The sequence below is a fragment of the Cyrtonyx montezumae genome, unplaced genomic scaffold (assembly GCF_038088225.1).
Source record: "Cyrtonyx montezumae isolate F1298 unplaced genomic scaffold, pur_monq_1.0 scaffold_10, whole genome shotgun sequence".
Lineage (NCBI taxonomy): Eukaryota > Metazoa > Chordata > Aves > Galliformes > Odontophoridae > Cyrtonyx > Cyrtonyx montezumae.
This window is the reverse complement of record NW_027071826.1, coordinates 32,122,800-32,147,967: the sequence shown is the minus strand read 5'-3', so window position 1 is coordinate 32,147,967 and position 25,168 is coordinate 32,122,800. Positions and strand designations below refer to the sequence as shown.

Below are 25,168 nucleotides of genomic sequence, written 5' to 3'. Positions count from 1 at the left end.
TAGCACAGATCCTAAGTGACCTTTTGCCCTTGCAGAACTCACCCGCACCCACTTGGTGCTCTCACACAGGTGAGAGGCCCTTCAGGCCTGTTTTCTTGTGTAGAAAAGTCCTACAGTGCCTCGTGTTTCCATGTTTGGCTCCAAATGGCCTCAGAATTGGCACAGCTGGGTAGCTCAGAATCCCTCCCAGGGGAAATGCTGTGCTGTGTAAAGCATGGTTCGAATTTTTCATCTGGTGTGCCTTAGCACACGTGGCTGCAGGCTGACAGTGAGGATGCCAACAAGGGGCTGTGATGCTGTGCCACACTCAGGCACAGTCCACACAGACATGGACAGAAGAAACCCTGACATGGATCCAAGTGGAAGCGATCACTCCTGAAGCTCAGCCCAGACAAAGCTTTCCTATTCCAGCCATGAAAGGAGAAGGCCAGGTCTTTTCTCCCACTGCCTGGGGTAGGGTGGCATGGTTTAAGTCCCCAGAGAAAACAGGTGGAAGCTCAGTTTTGTATCTCTGCTGACAGACAGCAATAGTCTGGGGTCACTGCAATCCCACAGCATTCTCCTCTGCCATGTGAGATGTGTCAAGGTCTATATGGGCCTCCAGATGGGATTGTGCGGGTAAAGCAGCATTGCTGTTGACAGCCGTGACAGGACTCACTCACAGCTGACCATCTCCAACTGCAGTGGGCTCCCTCCCCTACAGCATGTCTGAGCTGTGAGCCCATAAACTGCCCTCTACATTCTGCCCACCAACCTCCAGCCTGCAGTAGAGTGCGTGCACAGCTTCACGCTGCCAATGGAAGTGGGCAGTCACTCTGACGCTTGTGGCCACAGCCATAAATTCATGTTAAGAGGCTGTGAGTAATGGTGTTGCTGTGCAAGGCAGACTCCTGAAAAGCTTGTTTTCAGATGCTCAGCAGCAGGATTAGGAGGTTGCTGGCTCTTAGCGGTGAGCTTTGCAGATGTTAGGGGCTGGCAAAGCAAAATCTGTAGCACATGAAAAAGTTGATCAGGTCTGACTCCCTCCTGCCGTGAGATTACTTTTCTCACTACAAAGCATTTCTCCTCGCCAGTAAGTTCAAAGTCCGTATGGGCATGAAGATAGTGCATTGTTCAACGGCGCGCTGTTCTGCTGAGCAGCCGCCTCGCTTATTCTCTGTCTCAGGTTATAAACAGCACTGAGAAGCTGCAAAATTGCTCACAGCTTAAACTACGAAATCATGATAACCCAGCCTATCTCACCCTACTGCGAGCTCCGCTTTAATAATCCTATTTAATCATTAAACCACAATAAGAGTAAGCCAAGGAGTATAAGGAAAAAGCCACACCAAAACATATCAGAGCACTGCTCAGAATCTGAACCCAATTCCATTGGCTCCAGGCAGAGGGAGCCCTATCAGGGGATGGTAAAGCTGCTGTGTGAGAGGTCGGAAAACTGTGCCACAAAATCTGTCTCAGCTGGGACTGGTGGAAGGAGGCAGAGCCAGCTGTGAGCTGCTCCCAGTGTGCAGTGTGTCCTATTTACATCCCCTCCCCAGGAGAGCAGCTTGTTATCTAGTGCACACACTCATCCGAGCTGTGCTGTTGACATAGATGGTTGGCTCAAACCTTATGACTTTTTTTTTTTCTTTCCAGCATACTTTACCCTTTACAGAAGGGTACAAAGAAAGCAGTCCGGCCACCTACTCATTAACCACCATGTTACACATTGTCTTACAGCAAACTGATTTTTTTCTGAAGACATATCTTACAGAGATAGTGCTAAAAAAAGAAGGGAAAAGCAGGAAGGCAGTAAGAAGTACCACCCGAAGAGGCACCTGCCACCAGCCACCCACCTGGTGACACTGAGGACTGGTCCCCTGGGTGCACACAGGGCTCCCACTGATTCCAGCGGGATTCTCCATGTGCGTGTGACAGACGGAACAGATTCGGTCCTCGTTGCTTTGACTTTTCCAGGATGCTCAATTTATTTGTGCATTTCAGGAAACAGGACAGTACTGTCAGATGTTCTGTACCTGGTTTCCCATCCCCACCCCAAAACAGAAATAGCTGTAGGCTGAAAGCACCACCCATTCCAGAAGATGACAGAGCCAAAGCCTTCCCAAGGCAAAGGACCAATGAATTGCCAGTGTCACCTGAGGGAGAACTGACTGAAGAACTTCACCATCTGTGAAAATTTGGCCAAAAAGGCAACGAGTTGAGTTTGTATTTCCAGACCAATATAAGAGATTGGGTGGGGGAACACTCTCACCTCAGCCTTCTTGAAAGCAGGAGTGGACAGGATTAGTGCTGATGCAACCATTCCAGGATCTTAGCTGCCATGCAGGGAGTAGACCCATTTTTTGCAGAAATGGGGCACATGTTGCCTTCACTGTCTCACTGCCACGTCTTGCAGGACTTGCCCACAGCATGGAAGCATCGTGATATAGCTGTACAGTGCATCATGTTGCTGTTACTGTAGTAACTTATTTCTAGCACACCTTGTGTTGGCTTTATTGCTGCAGTACCTGACACAAATATACCACAGGTTGCCCACACGTGCCATCACTACTGCCTTATTCCCCAAACTAGTTTACTGCAGCGTCCTGTTGTGTCTTATTGCTGCATTACCAAAATGCTACTTTACTGCAAAGGCCTGTGTTACCTTATTGCTACATTTATCCTGGTATTATTATGTCAGCTTACTGTGGCTTTTTATGGCTGCCCTGCTACCATTTTATTACAGTACTCTATGGAATTTTAGCACTGAGTTATACATACACAGTGTGTATTAATCCATTTGCCTTAGCCTAACACTGCAGTGACCTGTCAAACCCTCCTCATGCTTGTCCTGGTGCTGGTCCACCACGATGGCCATTAATGCTCTGGATACTCCATTATCCAAATAATAGTGTACAGCCGTATTTCACAGCCATAGCCCTGCAGGAATGGGATGCCTAGTGGCTAGCTCTCACAGCATGGAGATTGTAAAAGCTTTTCAGCCTGCTTTTCCTTGAAACAATGCCATTGAGAACATAAGGAGAGGTGGAAAACTGATTTCCTAACTCATCTTCTAGGAGATGAGGTAGCTGGAAGACATGGATGCTTATAAAGCAGCAGATTACTGCTTGCAGCACTCAGTGGGTGGTGTTCGCTGGCGAGTGCACAAGAGAAGCATCACTTGCAGTAAGTGATGTCAATAAAGAGCAGTAATTCAAGGATGCAGGTTGTGTGGAAATAAGTACACGTTAGCACTGTCATATGTGAAGTAGAAGACGTGAACAGCCATTCGCATGTGCTCCTGGGAGGAGGCCCTGTCTGCTCTCATGATGTTTGTCTCAGAGAAATTTGGGCAGGAAGCTTGGAGAAGAGCTCTCTCCTCTGCAGAGCATACGCAGCTCCATCCGCTCGGCTCACCACTGCTGAGCAGATTAGCTGTGCGAGTGTGCATTTAGATGGCAAGCTGTTCAGCATCCAGGCCCCCTGATGTATGCCCATATGTGTGCTCGCTGTCTGTAGTTCCCCCCATGCTCTCAGCTGTTCGAACCCAGCAAATTACCTACAGGCAGCACACAGCATGTTCTTAGGAGTGGCACAGGGGGACACGTGTGAGTGCACATGGCTGGACGACTGGGGATGTTGCACTAAGAGCTGCTGTTGCCAGAGGGGAGCCTTTGGCTGGGTGGTCAGCATGGAACGGACAGGTCCTGATGAGACAGTTGAGTGACAATCAATCAGCAAAGGTCCAAATGTCCCCGTCAGAGGCAAAATCTCACCTGAATATACAGGCACAGCCGTGACGGTTCTACAGTCCTGGAGCTCTCGTTTGCCACGTATTGTAGGACAAATTTAGTCTGAAGACCCCAGATAATAGACTGATTATGGGATTTAGGTGAATGTAAACAACAAATACCACACTCAGTACTCTACCGTATAGTCATGCAGGTGTAAAAAGCCCTATAGATGTATGTAAAATTGATAACAGGAGCTGTCTGGAAAAAATAATTGAGGTATCAAAATAAGATAATTCATGGGTAAAGAGGGAAAGTCCTTTTTTCTGGTGGAAACTATGCTGGCCTGATTTTGTGCATATGTTAACCTCATATATTAGGATAATATTTGCCACAGAAATAAATACGGTTGGTAGCCAGCTGTCTACTTAGCGAGATAGATTTGCCTAGATAGGAATGCAGACATGTAGCCATGTAGCAGTTTCTACCACCCGCACAAAAAAACAGCTTGGCTTGGCATGAGGGAAGAAGATCAAATGCCTATTTTCACATTCACTCCAGATCTGAACTGCTAACAATATATAGGAGGGTTTGTGGTACTAAGTATTGAAATTGGAAATTCTGTATATAGACAGTATAATGTAGGTGAGTGCAGTCAATTTTCCATATCTGCAGCTAGTATAATGTAAGTCTTATCATTAACCAAATCACTTCGGCTCTGTCTTCATCCTAACCTCTGTAATCCCAACATTCTGAAACAAGCTGTTGGGTCATCTCTTGCAGTTCTATTCATGGGCTCTACATCAGGGGAATTACAGACACTCGAGCATCTTCACAGCCACAAACTGCTTCTGCCAAGCCCTTCTCCATCAGATCTCTCCTTGCTGCAGACTGAATTTTGCTCCTGATTACACATACCCACAGCAGAGTTACCTTTCTCTGTTTACGTGTGAACAGCTTTTGTCTTCCTAAAATTAGAACTGAATTTCCTCTAAGTGGTTCAGCTCTACCTACTCGGAGTAAAACTTGAACATCCATCATTGAATAAGTATGCAAAACCTCAAATAAATAGAAAACCAAATACAATAGAAAACAACTCACTTTTAAATACCACGGTATGTGTGTCTGTGTGTTTGTTTGTGCATGTGTGCATTATACATCTAAAACAGAGCTACGTCAGGCAGTCTTGCACTAAATGTACATGCAGAGCAATCCTGCCCAAGTTGGAGGGTTTGTACCAAGATCAGTCTGACGCAGTGGGGAAGATCCTCAGGTGATGTAAGTCACTCAGAGTCTCCTGCCTCTGGATGAGGATCTGACCATCATCTTTGGACATGCTACATGCCATTGCCAGAGAGTGACAAACTTGATGTGGGCCTTTCTTCCCCTGTTATTTTAAAGGAGGAGAGATATAGGGAAGAAAAAAAAAAAAACAAAGCTAAAGTCAATGGATCTGCAGAAGAGATGCATTTGATACTTTGTGGAAAGGAGCAGCAACTTCCAGCAGATATTTTATTGGATCCAGATGGCCACAGCAAAGGGAGCAAATGGGACTGCAGTGGCATCTTTTACAGCCTTGTCTGTGCTAGGAAGAGAAGAGGTGAAGCAAAACTACTGATCTCTCTGAGTTCCTCTTTCTCCAAGCAGTGGTGAGGTCTGTTTCCTTAAATAACGACACACCAAGCCCTTGCCTTGCTTCCTGTGTACCGTGGCTTGTGCTCCTCCAAAACCAAGCAGGAACCCAAGTCCCCTTGCAGAGCTCAGTGTCCCTATGAAGCTGTGCAGATAACATGTTGATGTAATCGGTGACAGGCGGGCTGTCCCTCGCTGAGCTGCTCTCTGATCCTGCTGTCCCCCGTGGCATCCCACTCTCCCCGGAGGGGCAGCAGACTGGTGGGGTGACTGTCAGGAGGACTGCATCAGGCCTGTCAGGCGCTTGCTGGCCAGAGATTTTCCCTGGAGAAAGGCACAGATAGACAGACAGAAGAGATCCAGAGTGTGAGTGAAGCTGCTGCCATGAGATGGGGATTTTAGGGTAGTTTGGCGTGGGTTTTGGTTGCCTGCAATTTTGCCCCTGAACTTGGTGAGGTGAGTTGTGGCTAGAGATATGCTAACTGGCCTCAGTCACTGCTTATCCAACCCTGCAGACACTACTTGTCCCTGGTATCAACCCAGAAATTGAACTGTTGACTGCATCTTTATGAATGTGACCATCTAACCAATTCCAACTAGAGAAGTTTTTGATCATCTTGCAACATATTCAGAGTGCAAAGGGAAGGAAAATCAGAACTGGCATGCAATTTATACCCACTAAGTATGGAAAGTCAGTAACTTAGGACAGTAATTCACCCCAATTACTCTTCAAAACAAGGTGGTCGCATCCAAAGTACTTACTGAGAATAGGCCTGTGCTCGTGACTCCTATTCTCAGACTCTGAAGCGTGCCATTTGGTCCAGGCCAAACCTCTGCCAGGAATCATTTGAGCAGTTTGAACAGATCCATGTCTGTTCCCTAGTTTAACACATTAACATTCTAAGTAAAAAGGATCCCCTCAGCCTCCTTGTTTCCTCATCTCTTCCCACTCCAGACTACAGCAGGAGGACGCAGTAGCTCTCTGCAGAAGCCTGTTGTCACCACCCAGATATTTTCTGGGCTTTCCAAACACACAGAGCTTAACATGACCACACTCTGCTGTGACAAACATTATTGTCACTTGGGCCATCCCTTCTGGGATGGGAGTGCCACCACCACCGTCCTGCAGGCTCTCTCCTGGGGCCCAGCTGCTATTTAAGATAAGCCTACTTTCTTTCACTGTAGATCAAATTCCTGGCTATTTTGATTTGTGAATGAGCTCCTGGTGAGCTTGGGCTGGTGCAGTCCCAGGAGCAGCACGCACAGCCAGCACGAGCTGCTGTAGGGAACACCAGTGAAAGGATGCTGAGGAAGTACTGATCCTTAAATTTCATTTGAAGGAAAAGAAGGTAAACATCCAGATGTTAACTTCTGGAGGCATAACATGGTTGGTTTTAGGAAAAAAACATTTCTAGCCATATTTGCAGAGTTCCTTATGAAAAAAAACACAACAACAATGAATAATCATTGGGGTTGTATAATGGACATTCAGTCAGACAGTAGATAATGGCAGCCAGGCAGCTTCTCCGTTATCTTCTCTGTGGCAGGCAGCTGGGGACACGCCAGCTTCCACCTCAGCATCCAGTTTGGCAGTGCAAGATGCTGCAGCTATCCCTCACAGCTTTCTTTGTCACTGCAGGCCCAGCTCCTGGCTGGCACAGCAGCAACAAGGTGGGTGAAGAGAGGAGCCAGCACACATGGGTTAACACTGAGAGAACTTTAGCATACATACTGCTCTGCTTTGGTTCCACAGTGGCCTCCAGTCACAGGCACATCTGTTCCAAACCAAGGCGGAAGAGAGAATCGGCCTCACTTTTGGTGCCTGAATGGGGTGAGCACCTGCAGGGTGGAGATTGCTGGGATGCAGGCATCTGGTTTGGGATTCTCAGTTCTAAGACACATCCCTGTATCGTGCAGCCGAAGAGCAGCTCCTGTCTAGAAGGAGCACCTTGGATGCCTCACTCTGGGGGTCTTTACAGCTTGGCCACCCATGAATGCCTGCATCAAGTGAGTGGACATGGCTCTGGGGATGTGGTCACACTTCTTCATAGCTGGGTGCAAAGTCTGCCAGAGAACTTCAAGGGTCCTTTTGGGTCTGACCTAGCATTGGGTCAGTGAGATCATCGACAGGTAGATGAAGTTTCTGGTCGTTACAAAAGATCTCACATTTTCTTTGAAAAGGCTCAACCAAGATAAATGCTTTTTTCCTTCCACATTTCTTTGTTTAGCAGGAAGCCAGCTGCTGGCCCACATTTCTAGCTCTCCTTTCCCCACTGCACAAAAATTTCTATAGCTCCTGCCTTCTTTCTATTATCTCCAGGAGAAATTTCACCTAAGCTGTGCTGACAAAGCACAGGGTCTTGAGCTCAGCACACTACAGTGCTTCTTTTATTCTGTCATACAGACTTCAACCTAGAGTAATCTGAGAAAAAAGTTAGGGAATTCTTAATAAACCTCCTAAAATTTCCTCCCAGAAGGTGGCTTCCAAGCTCTGAGGCCCACCTTCCCACTCGGCTATGTGCCTGGGAGGGGACCAGCCGGCCCCTGGGACCAGCAGAAGTCTCTCACCACAGCCTGCTGAAGCGACCCACAGGCTGCTGGATGTGATTCTATGGCTGAGCACTTCCTGAGCAGCAACAAAACTAAAATACAATTAGTAATTACCAGAATGAAGCAGAATTCAGCAACTTAACATAGACAAAAAGCTAAATAAGAGGAAAAAAAAGAACAACAAAAACCATCTGGGGTTGACACAAAAAGGAGACAGATCTTTCAGATCTCTTGTACAAGCCACCACTTTCCACCTTGCAATTTGCTTTCCTCTACCAAAGCCAGCACTTTGCACAGCTCGGAGAAAAGGCAAAGGCAGTGAACTATTATTTTTAGTAACTAGAAGTAGACAGTTTAGTTTTGTCCCATACCTGTGGTTTCAGACAAGTGGCATGCTGTCTCCAGACAGAGCGCAGCTCACGTGCACAACATGCAGTTGCTCACCACTGGCAGCATGCACTGGCTGGCACTCCCATGCACCTCATCAGGCACTTACCTGAGCTGCGGACAGTGTCTGTCCCCAGGAGCGGGGCCAAGGAAGCTTGTGGGATGCTTCAGGTGCTCCAGCACTGGTTCCCCTCTTTACCACAGCAACTCAAACCAAGCACTGTTGTGCCACTCCACTCTGCTCCTCACCCACTCACCTGGGGCTCTGCTACAGCTGACTCCAATGATTGCTCTCCATCCCCTTCTGCCCTCTGGTGCTGCCCCTTCCCAGCCAGAAGCATTGCTCTGTGGGGGAGAGGCCATCTCCTGGGGTGCAGTATGTCCCCATCCCTCTGTGAGACTGCAGTGGAGGACTGAGGCTGCTCTGTGCCCCACTAGAGGTGAGCAAATCTCTCTTCCACCAGCTGCAATTTGCGCTTTTTCACATGCTGACAGGCACTGCACAATTTTGTAACTTCCAGCTACTGTACTGTGAGAACTCTGGGAGTGGGCAGGCAGCATTCTGCTACCAAACTTAACTCCCAAAGGAAGGGATTTCCAGGACTCTGACCATGCCAGTGCACCTTGATTCACAGTATCAGAGTAGATCTTGGGGAAATTTTATTCTTGTATCGTTGAAAAAAAAATTTTATTAGATTTTTTTTTTTATGAGAAGATAACACTGCAAACATAAAATAAGCAACACAAATTAACAAAGTTAAATACAAAACAGAGTTAAAAATGATAAAAAACAATAAAACAATAAACAAATAAACTATACAATAGGGAACAATAAAAAATAACCTAGTTCAATGCAAAATAAACACAAACTATGAACAGTTATCACATAAATAAACACACAGAATGTCACAGACAAGACCACCAGTTCCATGCTGACACACACTGAACACTGGAGCTGCTGCAGGGGGCAAGCATGACAGCAGCATGCAGGATGCTCACCTGCTCCTACCAGCACAGTCTCGAGAGTCACCCCAACAGTGTGCAATGCGAGCCCGCTGCTGGTACCAAGGTGCCTGAGCTGTTCTGCACTGCTGCTGCTCCCAGTTCTGCTAACCAGGATCAGGCTTCTGACTTCCCCATTTTCTTTTTCAGTTAACGTGATGGGATATAAAAGCAGTTCAGTGCTGTAGTCCAATTAAAATTGGTATCATCCATCCCTGCTTTTATTTTTTTTAGATTTCCTATGCTTTCTAAGCAGGCACTGCACCTCTCTTTCAAAATGCCTGGTGCACAACTACATGTTAAACAAACAAGGAACGTACATCAGCCCAGTACTCACCTACTCCTCAAGCAGCTCCATGAATGCTGGAGCTCTCCTCTGCCTTCCTAGCAGCAGTGGGAGGAAGAGTCTCTTCTGCTGGGAAACAGTTTGGTTCTCGCGTATCTAAGAAGGTGTTGGGGCTCATTTTGGCATTAGTCCAAGCAGTCTGTGGACTGCTCCAACTCATCCTGTGGAGGGATGGCGTAAGAGACCACACAGTACCAGGGGCAAGTGCTCACCATGGTGCTGCATGGGGCAGATAGCCCAGACTCTGTCCAGTAGAGAACTGCCTGGGCAAGTGCAGCTCAGTGGTGTCTGCAAACCTGCCTTAAAACGTGCCTCATCGCTGGTTGTTTTACAGGGCCCTTCTAGGTGTCAGCTCATCCCTCCTGCAGTGTGCCTGCTGGGAGGGGTTCTGTCTGTTGGTGCTGGAATAGCAGCCTGGATGAAATCACTGAAGGCCCTAGCCCTCTCTGCAGAAATCCTTGCTGAGGTCATGAACCAGTAACTGCACCATGTGGAAGGTAAGTTTTGTCTTCTAGAATTTGTATGCAGCTGGAATAAAAGGCAATAGACGAATAGTAAGCATATCCCAAACTCCATATATGGCTGTCATCCAGAAGGATCCCAAAGACGGTGTGCACAGGAATCACTCACCCAGGGCAGGAACAGTGAACTATGGGGCTAACACTGCAGCTGTCCTGTGCCAGCAGGACCACACAGCAGTGTTTCGAGGACAGGAAGAGTAACTTACCCATGAGAAATGAAGAACACTTATCTTTTGAAGTAGACCTGCATACCAAATAGATAACACAATGTACACATGCAACCCGCCATTTCCTGAACTGAGCGTGCAGTGTAAACCTATCCAGACCACACACTGTACAGGTGGGGCACTGTGTGGGTACCAGGAACAGATGTAGTGCACACACGCATGCAGCGACCTGTTAGTGTGTGCACTTACACCCCAGGCATGCGGCCCTCAGCAGGGCTAACCATTGACCAGTTACTGCACATAACAGACAAATTTTCAATCCCCTCTGGGTCCCCTCATGCTTCAGGTGTGTTCTGGTGCTTCCCACACCTACAGAACACAAGCACCTTTTCCCAAAAGAGACAGTATTTGTTAATGACTTGAGTGCTGGAACAAGCAAATTTTCTTTTTAAGTAAGATATCATCCAAAGATAAAAATAATCCTTTTTCCAGATGGCTTTTCTTGGTGCCAAATCTAAGAAGCTTTGGCATCCATTCCTACATCCTTCCCTTCTAGCTGTCTGTTCCTGACACCCATTTCATCAGCATCGCAGGGTATCACCTTCTACTATCCACACTTTATCTCACTGTATTTTCTAGCCATAATGGCTTAAACTTTTGGCTTTATTATATTGCAGGTCATGAATACTTTCCATTCCCTCAAATGCAGTTATCTATTTATGCAATTAGGTAGAGCTGTGAAAGTGAAAAAGAAGAAAAGCTGGTAAGTGTATGACAGTTCTATGACATTATCAAGGAGCCAGCTGGAAAAAGAGACCTGATGATATCAGGCAGCAATTCCTCCTCCAGACCTATGCCATGAATTGTGTTCATGGTTAGTATTTGCAATATATTACAGTGACATACAGCTGCACAAAATATACAGTTCACCTGAGAAAGGTAAAACCCTATTGATATATTTTACATGTGTGGCTTCATACTCATGAATTAAGAATAAGGATGGAGACAGTCAGGGTGTGATTTGGACTTTGATCCAATAGCAGACAAAACAAGAGGACATAACAATAATCTGAACATCACGGGGCAGTAGCAGTGACCAAGAGATGAAGTCAAGAACTGGGAATACATGAAAGTGGAAGCAGGGGTAACAAGATGTAGCTAGAGGAGAAGACTACTGAGAGCATCTGGGAAGGGACAGCCATGTAGGCAGGGTAGACACTGAGGCTATTGTAGCTGCATAGTGCAGGGAAACAGATAAACATGGACTAAACATGGGACTTGAGGTTTTGCAGAGTACTATAGCTTCACCATGCCAAATTGGGATGCACATACAGGCCTGAGCCAAGGGCAGTTCAGCATGAAATCGCTAAGAGATACCAGAATACTGAAGCAGAGGAAGTGCACTGTGAAAATGCAGTTTGAATCGCTGAAAGAAGGAGTGCTTCAGACACCAGGCAGAGATTACATCAAATACATAAAGCATATATCAAATACAGGCTCTCCAGTAATATTCTTGTTCCTTGAAAACTCATCCCTCTGTAAGAAACCATGGAAGGACACTGACTTCATAATCACCAATTAATTATGCGTGGGACTCTGCCCATAAGGCTCCTGGATGACAGTGCAAACACCAGCTACTGCTACCCCAGGGACTTACAGCAGCTCCTGCTGACCAGCCTCTGCCTGCTGCCTCCTGCAGTTCTGTTTCCTATGGCTAACGAAGCTGAGCCCCTCTGTCGATTCAGCTATTCATATATGTCTGAGAACAGAGACAATCCTTGGTCTTCATTGACTTGCTGTCCTGTACAAGATACTCCATTCATAACGTCCAAGGTCCTTTAAATGAAAGCTCATTAGAGAAGTTCTATTCTTGCATTCTTAACCTGCAGTCCCCATGCAGGCCAAACACAGACCACCTCTTCCTTCACCTCATTCTTTCTGCAATGTGTTTAATTTACCACTTGGAAATATTCCGATTCCTTGACTACATTTCACAGCGCATCACTCTTCTGTACCTGATATCTTCTACTATGCTAAATTTAAGGTAAATTTCCTGAGTCTCTTAGTCTCTATATATACTCACATTTCCTCTAAAAGGTACCAGGAGGGCTCCTTTTCCTATTAAATACTGCACTCCTTATGAACTGTAACAACGAAAGATAAAAAACAGGCTGCAGTTTACCATATGCAAGCATAGCCTGCAAGCAGCTATGACATGTCTCTACAAATCATGCCAGAGCATATGCTGCAACGGCCAACTATTGGTTGAGAAAGGAGGTACGGCAAAGAAAACACAGGTAAGAGAGGTCCCATAGACTCCCATATGTAGCTCAAATTCTGGCACTTGCATTTTTGGCCCATGGCAGCTGCTGGTTTTGCCTGGGAGCTGCCAGGTCCTACCACTCTTCTCTCATATTCCATCGATGGAAGAGACAAGCAGAAGCTTTTTCATCTTATTAAGGTACAGAGCTTCTCAGCCCAGGAAAACAACAACACCATGTGATGACAACTGGTTCAGACAGAAGTTATAACAATTCCAAACAAACACTATATCCAATATCTGGCAACTTTCTTAAAGCATAAAGATTGAGAACTCTGGTGCTCTCAAAAGCCGTGTGCGTGCCTTTTGCTCATAAACAAGGGTCAGCTGGGAATAAAATGCAGAGATATGCTCAGTGCTGGGTCAGTGCCTCAGTATTGAGTTGGAAAATTTAACACCAGTTTACTTATGGGGGATATTCCTTCATTGGAATAGTGTGATTCTTAAAAGTTCAAAATCAAATCAGAGTATCATGGCCAAGGTTTATCACTTGAAGTTACCTGCTGAGGCCAGTATCCCCATAATCCCTGTTATTGCTGAGTAACCATTGCTGCTAGAGAGAGAGCTCAGGATGCTGCAAGGTGCAGCAAAGGAAAATAATAAACCTTCTCATTTCCTCTTTCATTAAATGGCCACCAGCACAACTTAAGAAGAGACTTGATAGTTCTCCGCAAGTCGAGAACACCAGTGGTTTCCCTAAACGTACTCATTAAAATATATTTTCCTTCCACTCTTGGCCCTGAAGGATCATCTCAGCTTATGAGAACTAAGCTTCTGTCTGATTATTAAATCATTTCTAAAGCAGATGGGAAACTACTGTGGTTTAAACAGCTAGGCTGAGACTGCACAGCTAAAAATAGTATAGCAGGCTCCTTTTAATTAGTAAGATGATCAGATATGACAGAAGAGAGAGATATAGATATATGGATTTGTGTGTATGTATGTCTTTAAAATTAAGTTATTACCTCAGTAACAAGTATTATTTATAACATATATGATACATGATGTCTGATTTTTATGATGTCATTTATCTTCACTTGGGAGAGAAGACAGGCTAACTCTGCTTTCATAATGTCAATCCTCGCTATATTCGAAAGGAAAATTGTAATAAGATAAACCTGCCACCATGTGCAGTGCCATCATTTTTTTAAATGAGGTGGATTAGTCAGTGCTCTGGTGCAACAGTCTGTCAGATCTGCAATGTACTGCCCAGAGTGAGCGCGGCTCCCTGAGACTGACCCTGTCCCTCGGAGCTCACAGATGGCCAGTCCAGCTTTGCACCTCTGACTTCACACCCAGGAGCCAAGCACAGGGCTGAAGGGGCCAGGGACTGCTATGTCTGCCCTACTGCTGTGCTGCCCATATACTTCTGGGGTCTTCTCAAAGCCTAAATGGTGAATCTGGGAGCAGTATTTGCTACTCAGTGTAAATATTTCGGCATAGTTTATTTAAAAAAAAATTCTCGCCTGTTCCTCTTGCTGGCAAACTTTTACAAAGTAGTAAATATGCAGATGGGCATAGTGATATATTTTGTATCAACATACTTTAAATGTGTGCATATGCATTAGCTATATAAATACATTCCTCAGGAAGCCTGCCAGAGGATATACTACAGAGCTCCGTATTTGGTTTGTATGTGCATCAGAAAGAACCGCTCCAAGTTTATCTGCTATACGATAGCTCACACTTACCTGCAGTTCCCCCTTTCCTATCTGGATGTTTTATATTTATACACTGTGTGTACATATATAGCATACATATATATATATTAACATACATAAATCCTTAGAGACACACGAATGCAAGCACATGCACTATATGTACACAGTCCAACCTCTTTGTTATAAAGCTGAATATCACAGCGGTATGGCAAAACTGCATGGCGTATCAAGTCAAAACGTACTTAATACTAAACAACGCTGGAACAACTTGTTGACACACCTCCAGTGCTAGCTCTCTGCCTCTCTGTGAATACTGTTGATCCCATCCTGCACCCTTCCCTTGCCTCTGCCAGCCCTTCCCAACAAGCCGGCTGTGCTACTGCACAGGTGAGTACCCCAAGGAGGATGGGGATACCCCAGTGTACATGCACAACACTGGGAGCATAGGGAAGCAGAGCACTGCTCTCTTTCTCTAGAAAATCATCAGAGCCCAAGTAGCTGGAGATCAGAGACTGGTGAAGGACGAGAGGAGAGGACCTCTGCCTGATGCCCTTGAGGTCTCACCATCACCTTATCTAAGAGATTTACCACCATCACGTTCCTTGCTGTTAACGCATTCCTTTTTGGGTGTTGGTACTATAAGCAAGACAAAGAGTATCATCCATCACTGCTTACATGAGTACTGACAAATGGGGGCGAAAGAGGGAGTGGCTGAAGTGTAGTGAGTTGCTATGCATGTATATAAATGCACAGGGTAGCAGGAACCATGCATGGAGGTCAGTATGAGTACTGTTGCAATGGTGCTATTAGAATCATGCTCTTCTGATTCCTTGTGCAAAGAAAAGCCAGGACAAATACTGTAGTGGGCACACAGCAAAAAGACATCCATCCATTTAATTTTGGACAGAAACCAATTTGCTTTTGCAGAGATGATTAGCTGGGATGGACATCGTGATGGAATTTGCTCCCCACCCGCCCTGTTTTCAGAGCTGCTATATTTAGATGAGCTACGGCACTAAAAGAGAAGCTGCAAAGGTGCTACCTGCAAACATAAAGATGAAATAAAAAGGTAAGCATCGACGTTCCCCCCAATGAAAAATGGAGTTCTGAGGAAAGGGAGGAGGGAGATAAAAAAGAACTTACCACACTGCGAGTGAACTTTTCTAGAGAAGTTCTACGACCTTGCTCATTCTCTGGCTTACCGGGGAAAAAAGTGGGGAGAAAAAAATACAGAAAAAAAATACCCTTCAGCTTAAATGCAGTTTTTCTAAACAGCAGCAAAATACAAGGAAGCAGCAAAAGGGGAAGAAGTTGTAAAAAAATGTAAAAGGCAGAAATCAATGTTTGCAAAAGCAAACACAAGAAACCAAAACTCCTTACAGAATGAGAGACATCACTACTTCTACTCTTGGAGAATGTCACCTTTCCTCCCGTGAGTTTTTTGAACGGATCAAACAGCATCTGTGCATTGCTGTGTCTCACAGCTATTGGTATTGATTTCATGTTCATTGAATTTTCCTTCTGTAGCTGTTTGAGCTGGGACCTCTGATTCTGGTTAACATCTGCCAAACAGCTGATTGGAGACTGCCGTCTACTTGCTTTGAGAGATGAAAAAAACACAGCAACTTTTACACTGCTAAAAAACAGTGAGTGAGTGAATACAGTGCTGGAAGGAAAATCATACTGAACTCATTGCCAGGGAACTATGTACTTCTCTACTTATCCTGAGGATAGAAGCAGATTTCCAATATGGTTGGCTACATCAAAACATGAGACAGTATGTGTACGTCAGTGCAAGGCCACGGAAAGACACGAGCCAACTTGAGGCACTGACATTTTTGTATCAAGAGTACAGGACTACTGATATGCAAGAAGACATTCAACTTCACCGTGAGAAGACAAGTGTATGTATCATGGCTCTATTAAGATATCCATGAGAAGTTTGCTTACCATCATGTTTCATTCATTTGACAACAGGGAGATCTAATAGTAATTAATAAGGAAATAAATAATTTATTGTCATGTTTGTTGGCATATCTAGTAGAAAAAAAAATTGTTATGGAGCTGAGAAGAAACTCAATAACACGAAGCAAAGCCCACTGCAGTCAGAAAACTGTAAGCATTGGTGATTTCCAGGAAAGAAAATTATTTCAATATGGTGAGTTGGTGAAATGGAGATAAGAAGATGGAAATAAAATGGCAGTGAAGGGGATAAGAAGCTTTTTTTTAAGGGAAAGCCACAGTAATGAAGGTACATGACATTGCATTGGAAATAAGCATTGCACTGGAGCTCCTCATCAGAAGATGATGTATTGAAATGTTGGAGAGTGGCAGCTGAGACCCAAAGCAAGGGGTGAGTAGGAAGGGAACAAGAGGAAGTACAGTAAAATAGGGTGAGGAGATTCCCTGGGAAGAGCTCCTGCAGAGATCTCTGCCAGAGAACTAGAGGAAATGCCGTCAGGAATCACTTTTCAGCAATGCTCTTACTGTGATCAAGCTCGGTTTTTCCTGTGGATGCAGCACCTTTGGGCTGCTCCACGTTGTGGCCCTGGTGCCGTGGGGACAGGGATATCAGTTCTCATCCTATGTGACAGATCTCACTTCAGCCAGTGCTGAGGACAGAGCCAAGGTACACACCGGGGAACAAGACAGCCTCTGTGGCTGGTGGGGAGGCAGGGACATACCTGAAATGCACAATTTCATCCAGGGAAATAACACCTTGTCAAAAGACAGTGATCTACTAGGCTCCATGGAGCGAGGAACTCGGAGTCTGCAGCATCACATTGCTACAGGCTGGAAAACCATCCCATTTAAGCTGAAGCTTTGGAGTGCACTGGGGACAAAGGAGATTAAGCTGATGAACCCGGTCCACACTGTGTCCCTGTACCTGCTGCCAAAATGTAGTGTCTTTGTTTTCACTGCAATCAAGGTGATGCAGCATCCAGCCTTGCAGAAATGCAGGGTGGTGGTCTCCAGGGATGCTGAGCACCTCACTGTGTGCCAAAAGCTCCTCTAGCACAGGTCACCACATGAGGCCATTTTCCTACCACAGCTGAGGATGTTGTGGGGTGGAGCAGGCACAGATCACCCCAAAGCACTGACGTGCCCCCCAGAAACGCCTTGCAAGCAGGGGCTGCAGCAATGCTGCGCTTTGGCATAGGGACAGTAGGCTGGGATCAGCTGAATAGAACAATCATCCCCACAGCATCCAGCTCTGAGTCAAAGTGTGACATTCTCTAATAAAATAAGAAGCAGCTGAGGCTGGCTGGCTGCAGAGCGATGAGTTGGCACAAGTAGATTTCCTGGCAGTGGGTGCGGGTGCTGATGCACAGCTCCCCAGCTTCCCCTGCCTGCATCCCTCCAGCACAGGAAAGGAACAACAATCAAAAAATAAAGAAAAAATATAAGAAAAAATTAGGAAAAGAGGTAAGCATTTCTTGGCCCTGTGAACACATCTTGGGTCCAGCCCAGGAAGTGTCGGATGAGCCTGTCGACGCCAGAGCTGCAGCACAATGGCAGCATTTGGACAAACACATAACTGCAAAGTGCCACATGCACAAGCCCAGGTCAGGTAGTCCTTGTATGTGCAGAAAGGAAGGGAGCCATCCTTGCCTGTAAACACACCAGCTAACAACAAAGGACATGAGTATTTGGATAAAACACAAAACCACCACCCCTGCTGTAGATGAATACATGTCAGACCAGGTAGGTGCTGAAAAACAGATCTTGTCAATTAGCCATTCACTAATCATTGACGATTGCCTTTGAGTTTTCCCTTTTTCACAATTAATTATTTATCTAACCATCCTGAATTTAAGACCCTTTGTGTAGATTCTGCTAGCATAAAACAGCGTTAAGTAGGAAATCTTACGAAAACCAGCTGACACTAATTATTAAAAGTAATTAGGAGAAAATTGCTCAGCATCTTCATAGCATTCAAGCCAGTCCTGCCACTGAATCACACTGGTCATGTGAACCCTGATGGGACCAAGCAAGGATGGCATCTGCAGTGGGAAGCAATACACAGAATCGAGACAGAGGCTCTGGATAAAAGCGATGCTTCATAAAGCATGTGCTGAAAAGGCAGCCTGCCCCTCCCGGCATGAAGCTCCCAGCCACCACCTGGCTGACACTTCTGCCAGGGACTTGAAAAGGAATCAGAAAATGCATTCAAAAGCTCAGTCTTCTGAACTGCAGGTCTGCAAAATTCCTTTCCCCCCCCCTCCCCGGATTAATTTTGTTGGCTACTGAAGGAGAAAACCATGTGTTGCAGAGGGATGCTGCTGCACGAAAATGAAGGGTAATCACTTCCCTGACACCGGTTCAGGAAAAGGCTAGAACCAGGTCCCTGGCTTCTCAGGCATCATTTATACCTGTCCAATAGGAAAAAGCAAGAGGCATGGATAATGCTACCAAATGGCTAAAAAAGTATTCTGCATCTTTTTGTTCTGCAGGGGCAGAGGAAGCTCACCTTTCCACGCCAGCTGATGAGGACAGTCCTGCACGAAACCCAGTGTGCCTGCTCTGGTGTGATGAGGCTCACTCCCACAACTCTGCAGCCCCTGTGGGACACTCCCCTGCCTGTGGGAAGCCACCATGTGCCAGACAGAAACACAGGAGCTATAGCAGTTCAGCCACTGCTCAAGCTGTCAGTCAGGTAGAGATGCTCATCAGCATCCCTGCTTTGCCTTCTTTCTTTGCACAATAATGGAAAGCATCTCAAGATCTTTCCTGCTCCTTTCACAAAATCAAGCAAATTGGAAAAGTTCTACCAGATCATGAGGCCTCACAATCAGCCCCTTGCCCTCTGCCTTGCTCACTAGGAGGCCAGCATGGAGGTGATGAGTGTGGGCTGGGCTTGCCCCTCAGCCCTTCCTCCTCCCCAGTGTGCTGTTTCCAGCCATGCCCACGCCAGAGGCTGACGTCCCACTCCCCGCTGAGTGCCCTGAATCTGCAGGATGGAGGCCAATAGTATTGTGGTTGCAATAATGTCATTGTGAAGAACAGAGGGAGGAAAAAAATCCAAAACAAAATAACAAATGATGTATGCCTGGTCTGTATGCAGCTTATGTCCTCCACTACCATGCATCAGTCGTGCAAACAATGCATCCCTTTTATTCTCCCCAGACCTTCCCGTAATTCTGTCCTTGCATCTCAATCCTGACCCAGAACTTTCCTTCTCTCTCTCCTTTTCATTACTGCACTCCCAGAGCAGGGAGTGGAAGCTCACACGTGTGGTTATTGTACAATGTGGAACTTAGAGTGCCTTCCAAACTCCAAATCCCACCATCCCAACAATGTCAAGCATCTTTTGAGGCACTAAGGAAGCAGAGACATCTTCACTGAGCAGATAGCTCTCACCCAAGACCACAGAAGAATGTAAGTGGGGGAACCAAAGGATGCACATGGATTTTGTGGCTCCCAGTCCTGTGCTTGAGTCACACAGCAGCCTTTTCCCTTGTCCTGCCATCTCAGCTTACCACAGCCCAGCACTGGAGGGCTAAAGATGCCAACAGACATAAACACACCCGTGAAAATTTATGCGTGAATACAAGCCATAGGCATTCGTGTACTTCGTGCATACAACTCTCTTAGCCCAAGTCCACAGTGCTGTTCCTCCAAAAAATTTGTATTTTCTGTAATGTTAATAATATTGGTATTGCATAGAGGCAGCATTAGGACACTGTCTAGAGGATAAGACATATTCACGCTCCAGACAGACATATCTCATCAAACCATAAGCAACTGCAGTGAATTTCTGCTTGCATCACTGAAGCCAAGGCTTTGTGTGCAGGCTCTAAACCAAACCCTCCATCCATGCAGGCTTCAACAGTCCACTGTGTTTCCTTCCTTCTGATTTCCAGACTACAAGAGGAATTTAAAATGGATGCCTCTCAAACCTGCACCAAAGGCACTAATGATCTTACCGTGCAGCTCAATGCACAGAAACTTCATGTTCTTTCTGTCAGCATTTCTCTTCCTATGCTGCTTTGGAAATGTTCACTCACTCAACACAATGCGACATGATTGCTCAGAGCTTGGCAGATTCTGGAGTGACATCAATTCCCCCCCTGCACAGTGTGAAGCAGGTGAGCAAAGCATCTACACGGAACTACATACTACTGCCTTTTTTGCACCTCGCTATGTTTACTTGTGCACCCACAGCTCTTTCTAAAAGAAACTTGATTCTTACTTTCACGGCTGTGTTAACATGACACCAAGGCCTGCTCCTCCGGCAGTTTGCAGGGGGATGAGGATGTCATGCTGACACATCCAGGCCTTGATCTGACAGCAAACAAGGACTGCAGAAAAAAGCCTCTGGTTTGAATGGGCTCAGCTGGGAGAAGAAAACCCTTCTGCTTTGAAGCAGATGAACCCTCATGTGTTCAGCGGAGGGAGGATGGGAATGGCGTGCCAAAAGCTGATAGGAGCAGAGGATGGCAAAGGTTTTTATGCTTTATACTATCAGAGGACTTTGCCTTGCACTTTCTTCTTTCTCCACGACCTCTGAACTCTAAGCAGACTTAACCTTTCCAAATATAAGCAGCACTGCACGGTGCAGTCTCAAATCAGACGCTTTGAAACAAAAGGGCTGACTGCTGCCCTCCATTACTGGCCCCAACCCACCTGCCTGCAGTCCCAGGCTTAGCAGACAGAGGGGTTTGTATCCTTTTGTCACACTGCACATGCTTTTAGGACACACAGTGACAATCAGGACAAAAACACCACTGGGATTTCGTGGTATTGTGCCAGTGCAATGTAATTTGGCAACACACAGAGAATGCAGCAGAAAAACAGCAGGGAAGATGGTGATGGGAAAAATCACGCTCAGGCTGTAGCAGCCAGTTTATGAGTGGTCCTGGAAATCAAACAGAAGAGAGACATATGCATGTGTACAGGCATGCACACAAACATGCATGGACACGCAGACTTACGGGAGTCAGGAGGTGCGGGAAGCAACTGAAGGCAGCCGCTAGTGCAGAGAGCTGTAGATTACTGCCCTGCCCCTCAGAAAGGATGGATACTTGGGCAGGAACTGCCACAACGTTAGGTAACCATTCCTTTGTTACCTTGAACTGGGGGCTCCTGGCAGAAATGCAGTGCTGGCAAAGCACGTGTGGGTGCCAGCAATGCTTAAGAGCTCAACCTCAGTTCTCCTGTAAAAAATGTGGCTGAAACCCTTAATTGCTGCACGGGTTGCAATTGTTTGCTGTCTCCAAGGAAAAAGAAACGTCTTTTTCATGGCAAAAGCAAGGGAAAATGAGAATGGAAATCACTACAGGGCAGTCTAGAGGTAAGGCATCCAAAAGGAAGGTCACCTGGTGAGGCTGAGGAGGTGAAAACCAGAGTGGGTGAAATTTGCAAGACCAATTAATAGATTGATGAGTCGCACTTCTCATACAGACACCATCTTTGTCATGAGAAAAAGGCAATGCAGTTTTAATTGCCTGTGCTGCGTTTGGGTGACAGTTGTGCAAGATGACCACGTTTCTGCATTATTATTTTTCTGTCTTAAGCCATCCTGTTTTCCCAAAAACATGTGTCAAGGCTGTGCATACGGATGCCATACCCTGTACCCCTGGTGAAGAAAACAAAAGTTCTCATCAAATAAAATTTTTAAAAAAGAAAGAAATATTTTCATTTTCACACTGGCAGCAAGCAGCAGGTGAGAATCAAGAGGTGTAAAGAGAAGCAAGCATGTCCTTTCCAGCAGATACCTTCTTCTTTGCCAGCAATAAGTCCTGGTAAGCATTTGAACGGAGGAAGCGCGCATAGCTGTCACTCTTCATCAGCTTGTAAATGTGCTCCTGTGGGACAAGAGGAAATGAGAGACAGAGAATTGTTATCAAACCTCATTTAGACATCACAGAGATTTAAAACACAGTGAATTAGAAGAACGAGAGACTGATCAAAGTCCTAATTAAGTCTGCTATTATCGATTATTTGCGCTGTGGCGGCATACAGGAGGTCCATCCTGGGGCAGGACCCTGCTGTGCTTGGGGCTGCATAAACACAAAGCAAAAAGATGGCCCTCACCCCAAAGGCTGGCACGTATTATTCAGTAATCAGTGTTATTCTGTAATGACTACAGCTCTCAGAAATCCCCAGATCATAAGCAAGTGGCTAGCCAGGCTGAAACTACTGGGACGTTTCAGGAAAGAAGAAATAAATGCCAGAAGTTGTCCCATAGATTAGGTTTCATTGTATTACTCATAGATACTCACGCTATCACCCACTCCCCCATTACAGTTCATGAAGGAGAACTTATACTTGAACACACTTCATTTTCACTTAAACAGATGCCTAGAACTTCTTATTCATCTATCTTATTCATGTCCTGAAAAAGCCCTTATGTCTGGCTGACTATATGTGAAGTTTATAAGACTAGTATGCACACTTGCATCATGTGTATAAAGTTATGTCAGATGAGTCCCTTCCATAGGAGCTTTTGTCTCCTGTTGAGTCAAATTGCTGCTACTAGTTTGCTTGGAGTACATCCTCTACCTATGTGCATCTTCAGACTGACAAAGGAGTACTCCACTGCAGCAGGACCTACTCTTCCATTGCCTTGCTTAGTTTTACTTACCTACTGGAAACTCTTTAATTTGATCAGCTCTTCTCCTAATTGTCCCTAGATTTGTAAATAGATATTATCCCAAACATCAAGAAAATCAGATCAAAATACTTTCACCCAATAAGGACTGAGATTACATTAAAGGAGCTCAAAAGAAAAACAGGCATCCTGGATGTTTCTCTTAGACTTTGCCCACAGAAGCATTCTTACACAGTTAATGAACAGTTTTATCTATACTGATTTATACAACGTAAAATATTTTCTCCTGCCCTACAGCCATTGCAGTTGAAAATTCACAACAAGCAACCAAGACACAAGTCACAGAGTTTATTTCACACTGTTAACAAGCCAAGCAAAATTCTCTTATCTTCACCATCACAGGCAATCAGCGATGACCTGTCTGCATACAGAACTGCCTCATTCAGCTTTCCTGTGCTATTCAGTGCATAGTTCTAAGAGGGGCATAACTACCACTGGTTTATACTGAGATACACAATAAAATGCACCCTTTGAGCTACAAACCGGTGCGGAACACTTTTTACCAGTTAATTTCATTTCCACAGTTGCTTTCAGACCGGTCAAACACCCATTTTTGTGACATAATCTATCTGAAGGAGAGCTCAAGATTTTGCAAAAGACATGCTCGTATACAGTCATCTAGCTAGCATGACCCCTTCTCACTGCAGGAAAAAAAACAGAAGTGAGGACACAGCTCCATGCTGATCATCTACAGCACTGCCAAGGACTTCCCAACCCACTGTGGGACACTCCTTTTTATTCAGGGCAGAGCAAGCCAAGCATGAGCTGAGCTGAAGACAGGGAAAATAATGCATGTCATGGGCATGGTCATCAGCAAATTTATAATTCTCTGGAGTGAATTATGATTTTCAGCATCAGCTCATTCTCAAACACTTCAATACAAACAATTCAATAGAAATAGAAATTAACTTGAGTTAATTTAAATCAACCACGTGGTAACCAGTTTCAGGCATACTGTTATCTCTTATAAGTTTTCTGAAGGAGACTCCATCTCCTACCAAAGTATTCTTCATAATTAAGTAAGGAAAAAAACCTTCAACCCTAACTGTATAACTAGAAGGCTTTTTTCCTTCCTCCTCCATAACTGTGGGGCAGCTGATAAATACCTGGGGGAGGTACTCTGAAGCCCATCAGCAGCAATGAGTCTGAGGGGTCTCCCAGGGCCTCCCTCTTGTTTTGGTCATCCTCCAGTGCACCCGTAAGGCAGGGTGCTGGTGGAAGCAATGCTGAGCTGGGGAGGAAGGGTCCATAGAGCTGAAGACACAGCCATGGGCAACAGGGACATTTTGGTTGACGTTCTGATAAAAATTGATTAAAGTTGATAAAAGTTGATTAAATTGTTGACTACCTTTGGATTCCAAATGGTTTCTTAACTGGTCAGATTACAGGGTCTGCTCTGAAAGGCAAAGATAACATTTTCGGAAAAAACAGCGCTCAGTTTTCACTGCCACACAAGCAGACAACATTAGCTGCTTGCACATAAAAGAGGAGCACTGCAGAGCAGAGACTGCTGGCTACACAAACCTCCAGCATGCCGGCAACAACTATCAGTCTTGCTCATGTCAAGATGGCTTCAGGTATTTGAACTTATAACAGTACAAACTCAATGTCTGACCGTTGAAAGGAGGAAAAAACTACTTTGACCCTGATATGAAATAAACCACAAGCTAAGGCCACTTAGCTAAGTCTTAGCTAAGGCCACTCTCTGAAGAGGAAGACTACTGCACACTCCTCCCCACTGTCACACTAGGTAGGTAGCTGGTATGCAGGATTTTTTCTGTTTTCCATATCCTGGAATCACTGAGCAGCAACCCTGCTGCCTTTCAGCTGTTCACCAGCGACATAATCAAACAGGGAATTCTTAGGCTTTGAATGCTAATGAAGAAAGAAGGCTGGGCATAGGGAAAGGGAGGGACATGCTTCAGATGCAAACTTTACAGCTTAATTGCAAGAATTCAAAGGGCTTGCTTTGAAGAAGCACTGGAGGCACAAATGATGCACTGATCATTTATTTTATAGTGCTTCACTTTTGAAGCACCTAGAGAAAATCTGAGCCAGCTGCTCAGGTCAGCAAAGACTGCCTTCCAATTTGCAACAGTCCAGGACAGCTTACACTGCTGCAGCCAACTCCCTGCTGAGACTGCACCACAAAGCTTCCTGAAGAACTGTGGCTGCAGTCCACGTTTAGCTCAGTTACACAACAAACCTAGCTGCAGGACAGGAAATGTCGGTGCCTGGGACATTTGCTCTAATCCTTA

The 25,168-nt window shown here is 45.5% G+C and overlaps 1 protein-coding gene across 3 annotated transcripts in view; it reads right to left on the bottom strand.

The window, feature by feature from the left end:
- Nucleotides 1-1,869: 1,869 nt before the first annotated feature.
- Nucleotides 1,870-25,168, bottom strand: part of RGS6 (regulator of G protein signaling 6) — a 236,182-nt gene continuing 212,883 nt past the window's right edge. The window contains exons 16-18 of one of the 3 annotated variants that reach the window (XM_065754747.1): nt 22,015-22,104; nt 15,440-15,493; nt 1,870-5,666 (exon numbers count right to left, since the gene is read on the bottom strand). In XM_065754747.1, the coding sequence (XP_065610819.1) occupies nt 5,616-5,666; nt 15,440-15,493; nt 22,015-22,104 (195 nt within the window). In that variant the 3' untranslated portion in view covers nt 1,870-5,615. Of the gene's footprint in view, nt 5,667-14,698; nt 15,339-15,439; nt 15,494-22,014; nt 22,105-25,168 lie in introns of those variants that run through there. The other 2 variants (XM_065754748.1, XM_065754749.1) reach the window with 2 other exon arrangements.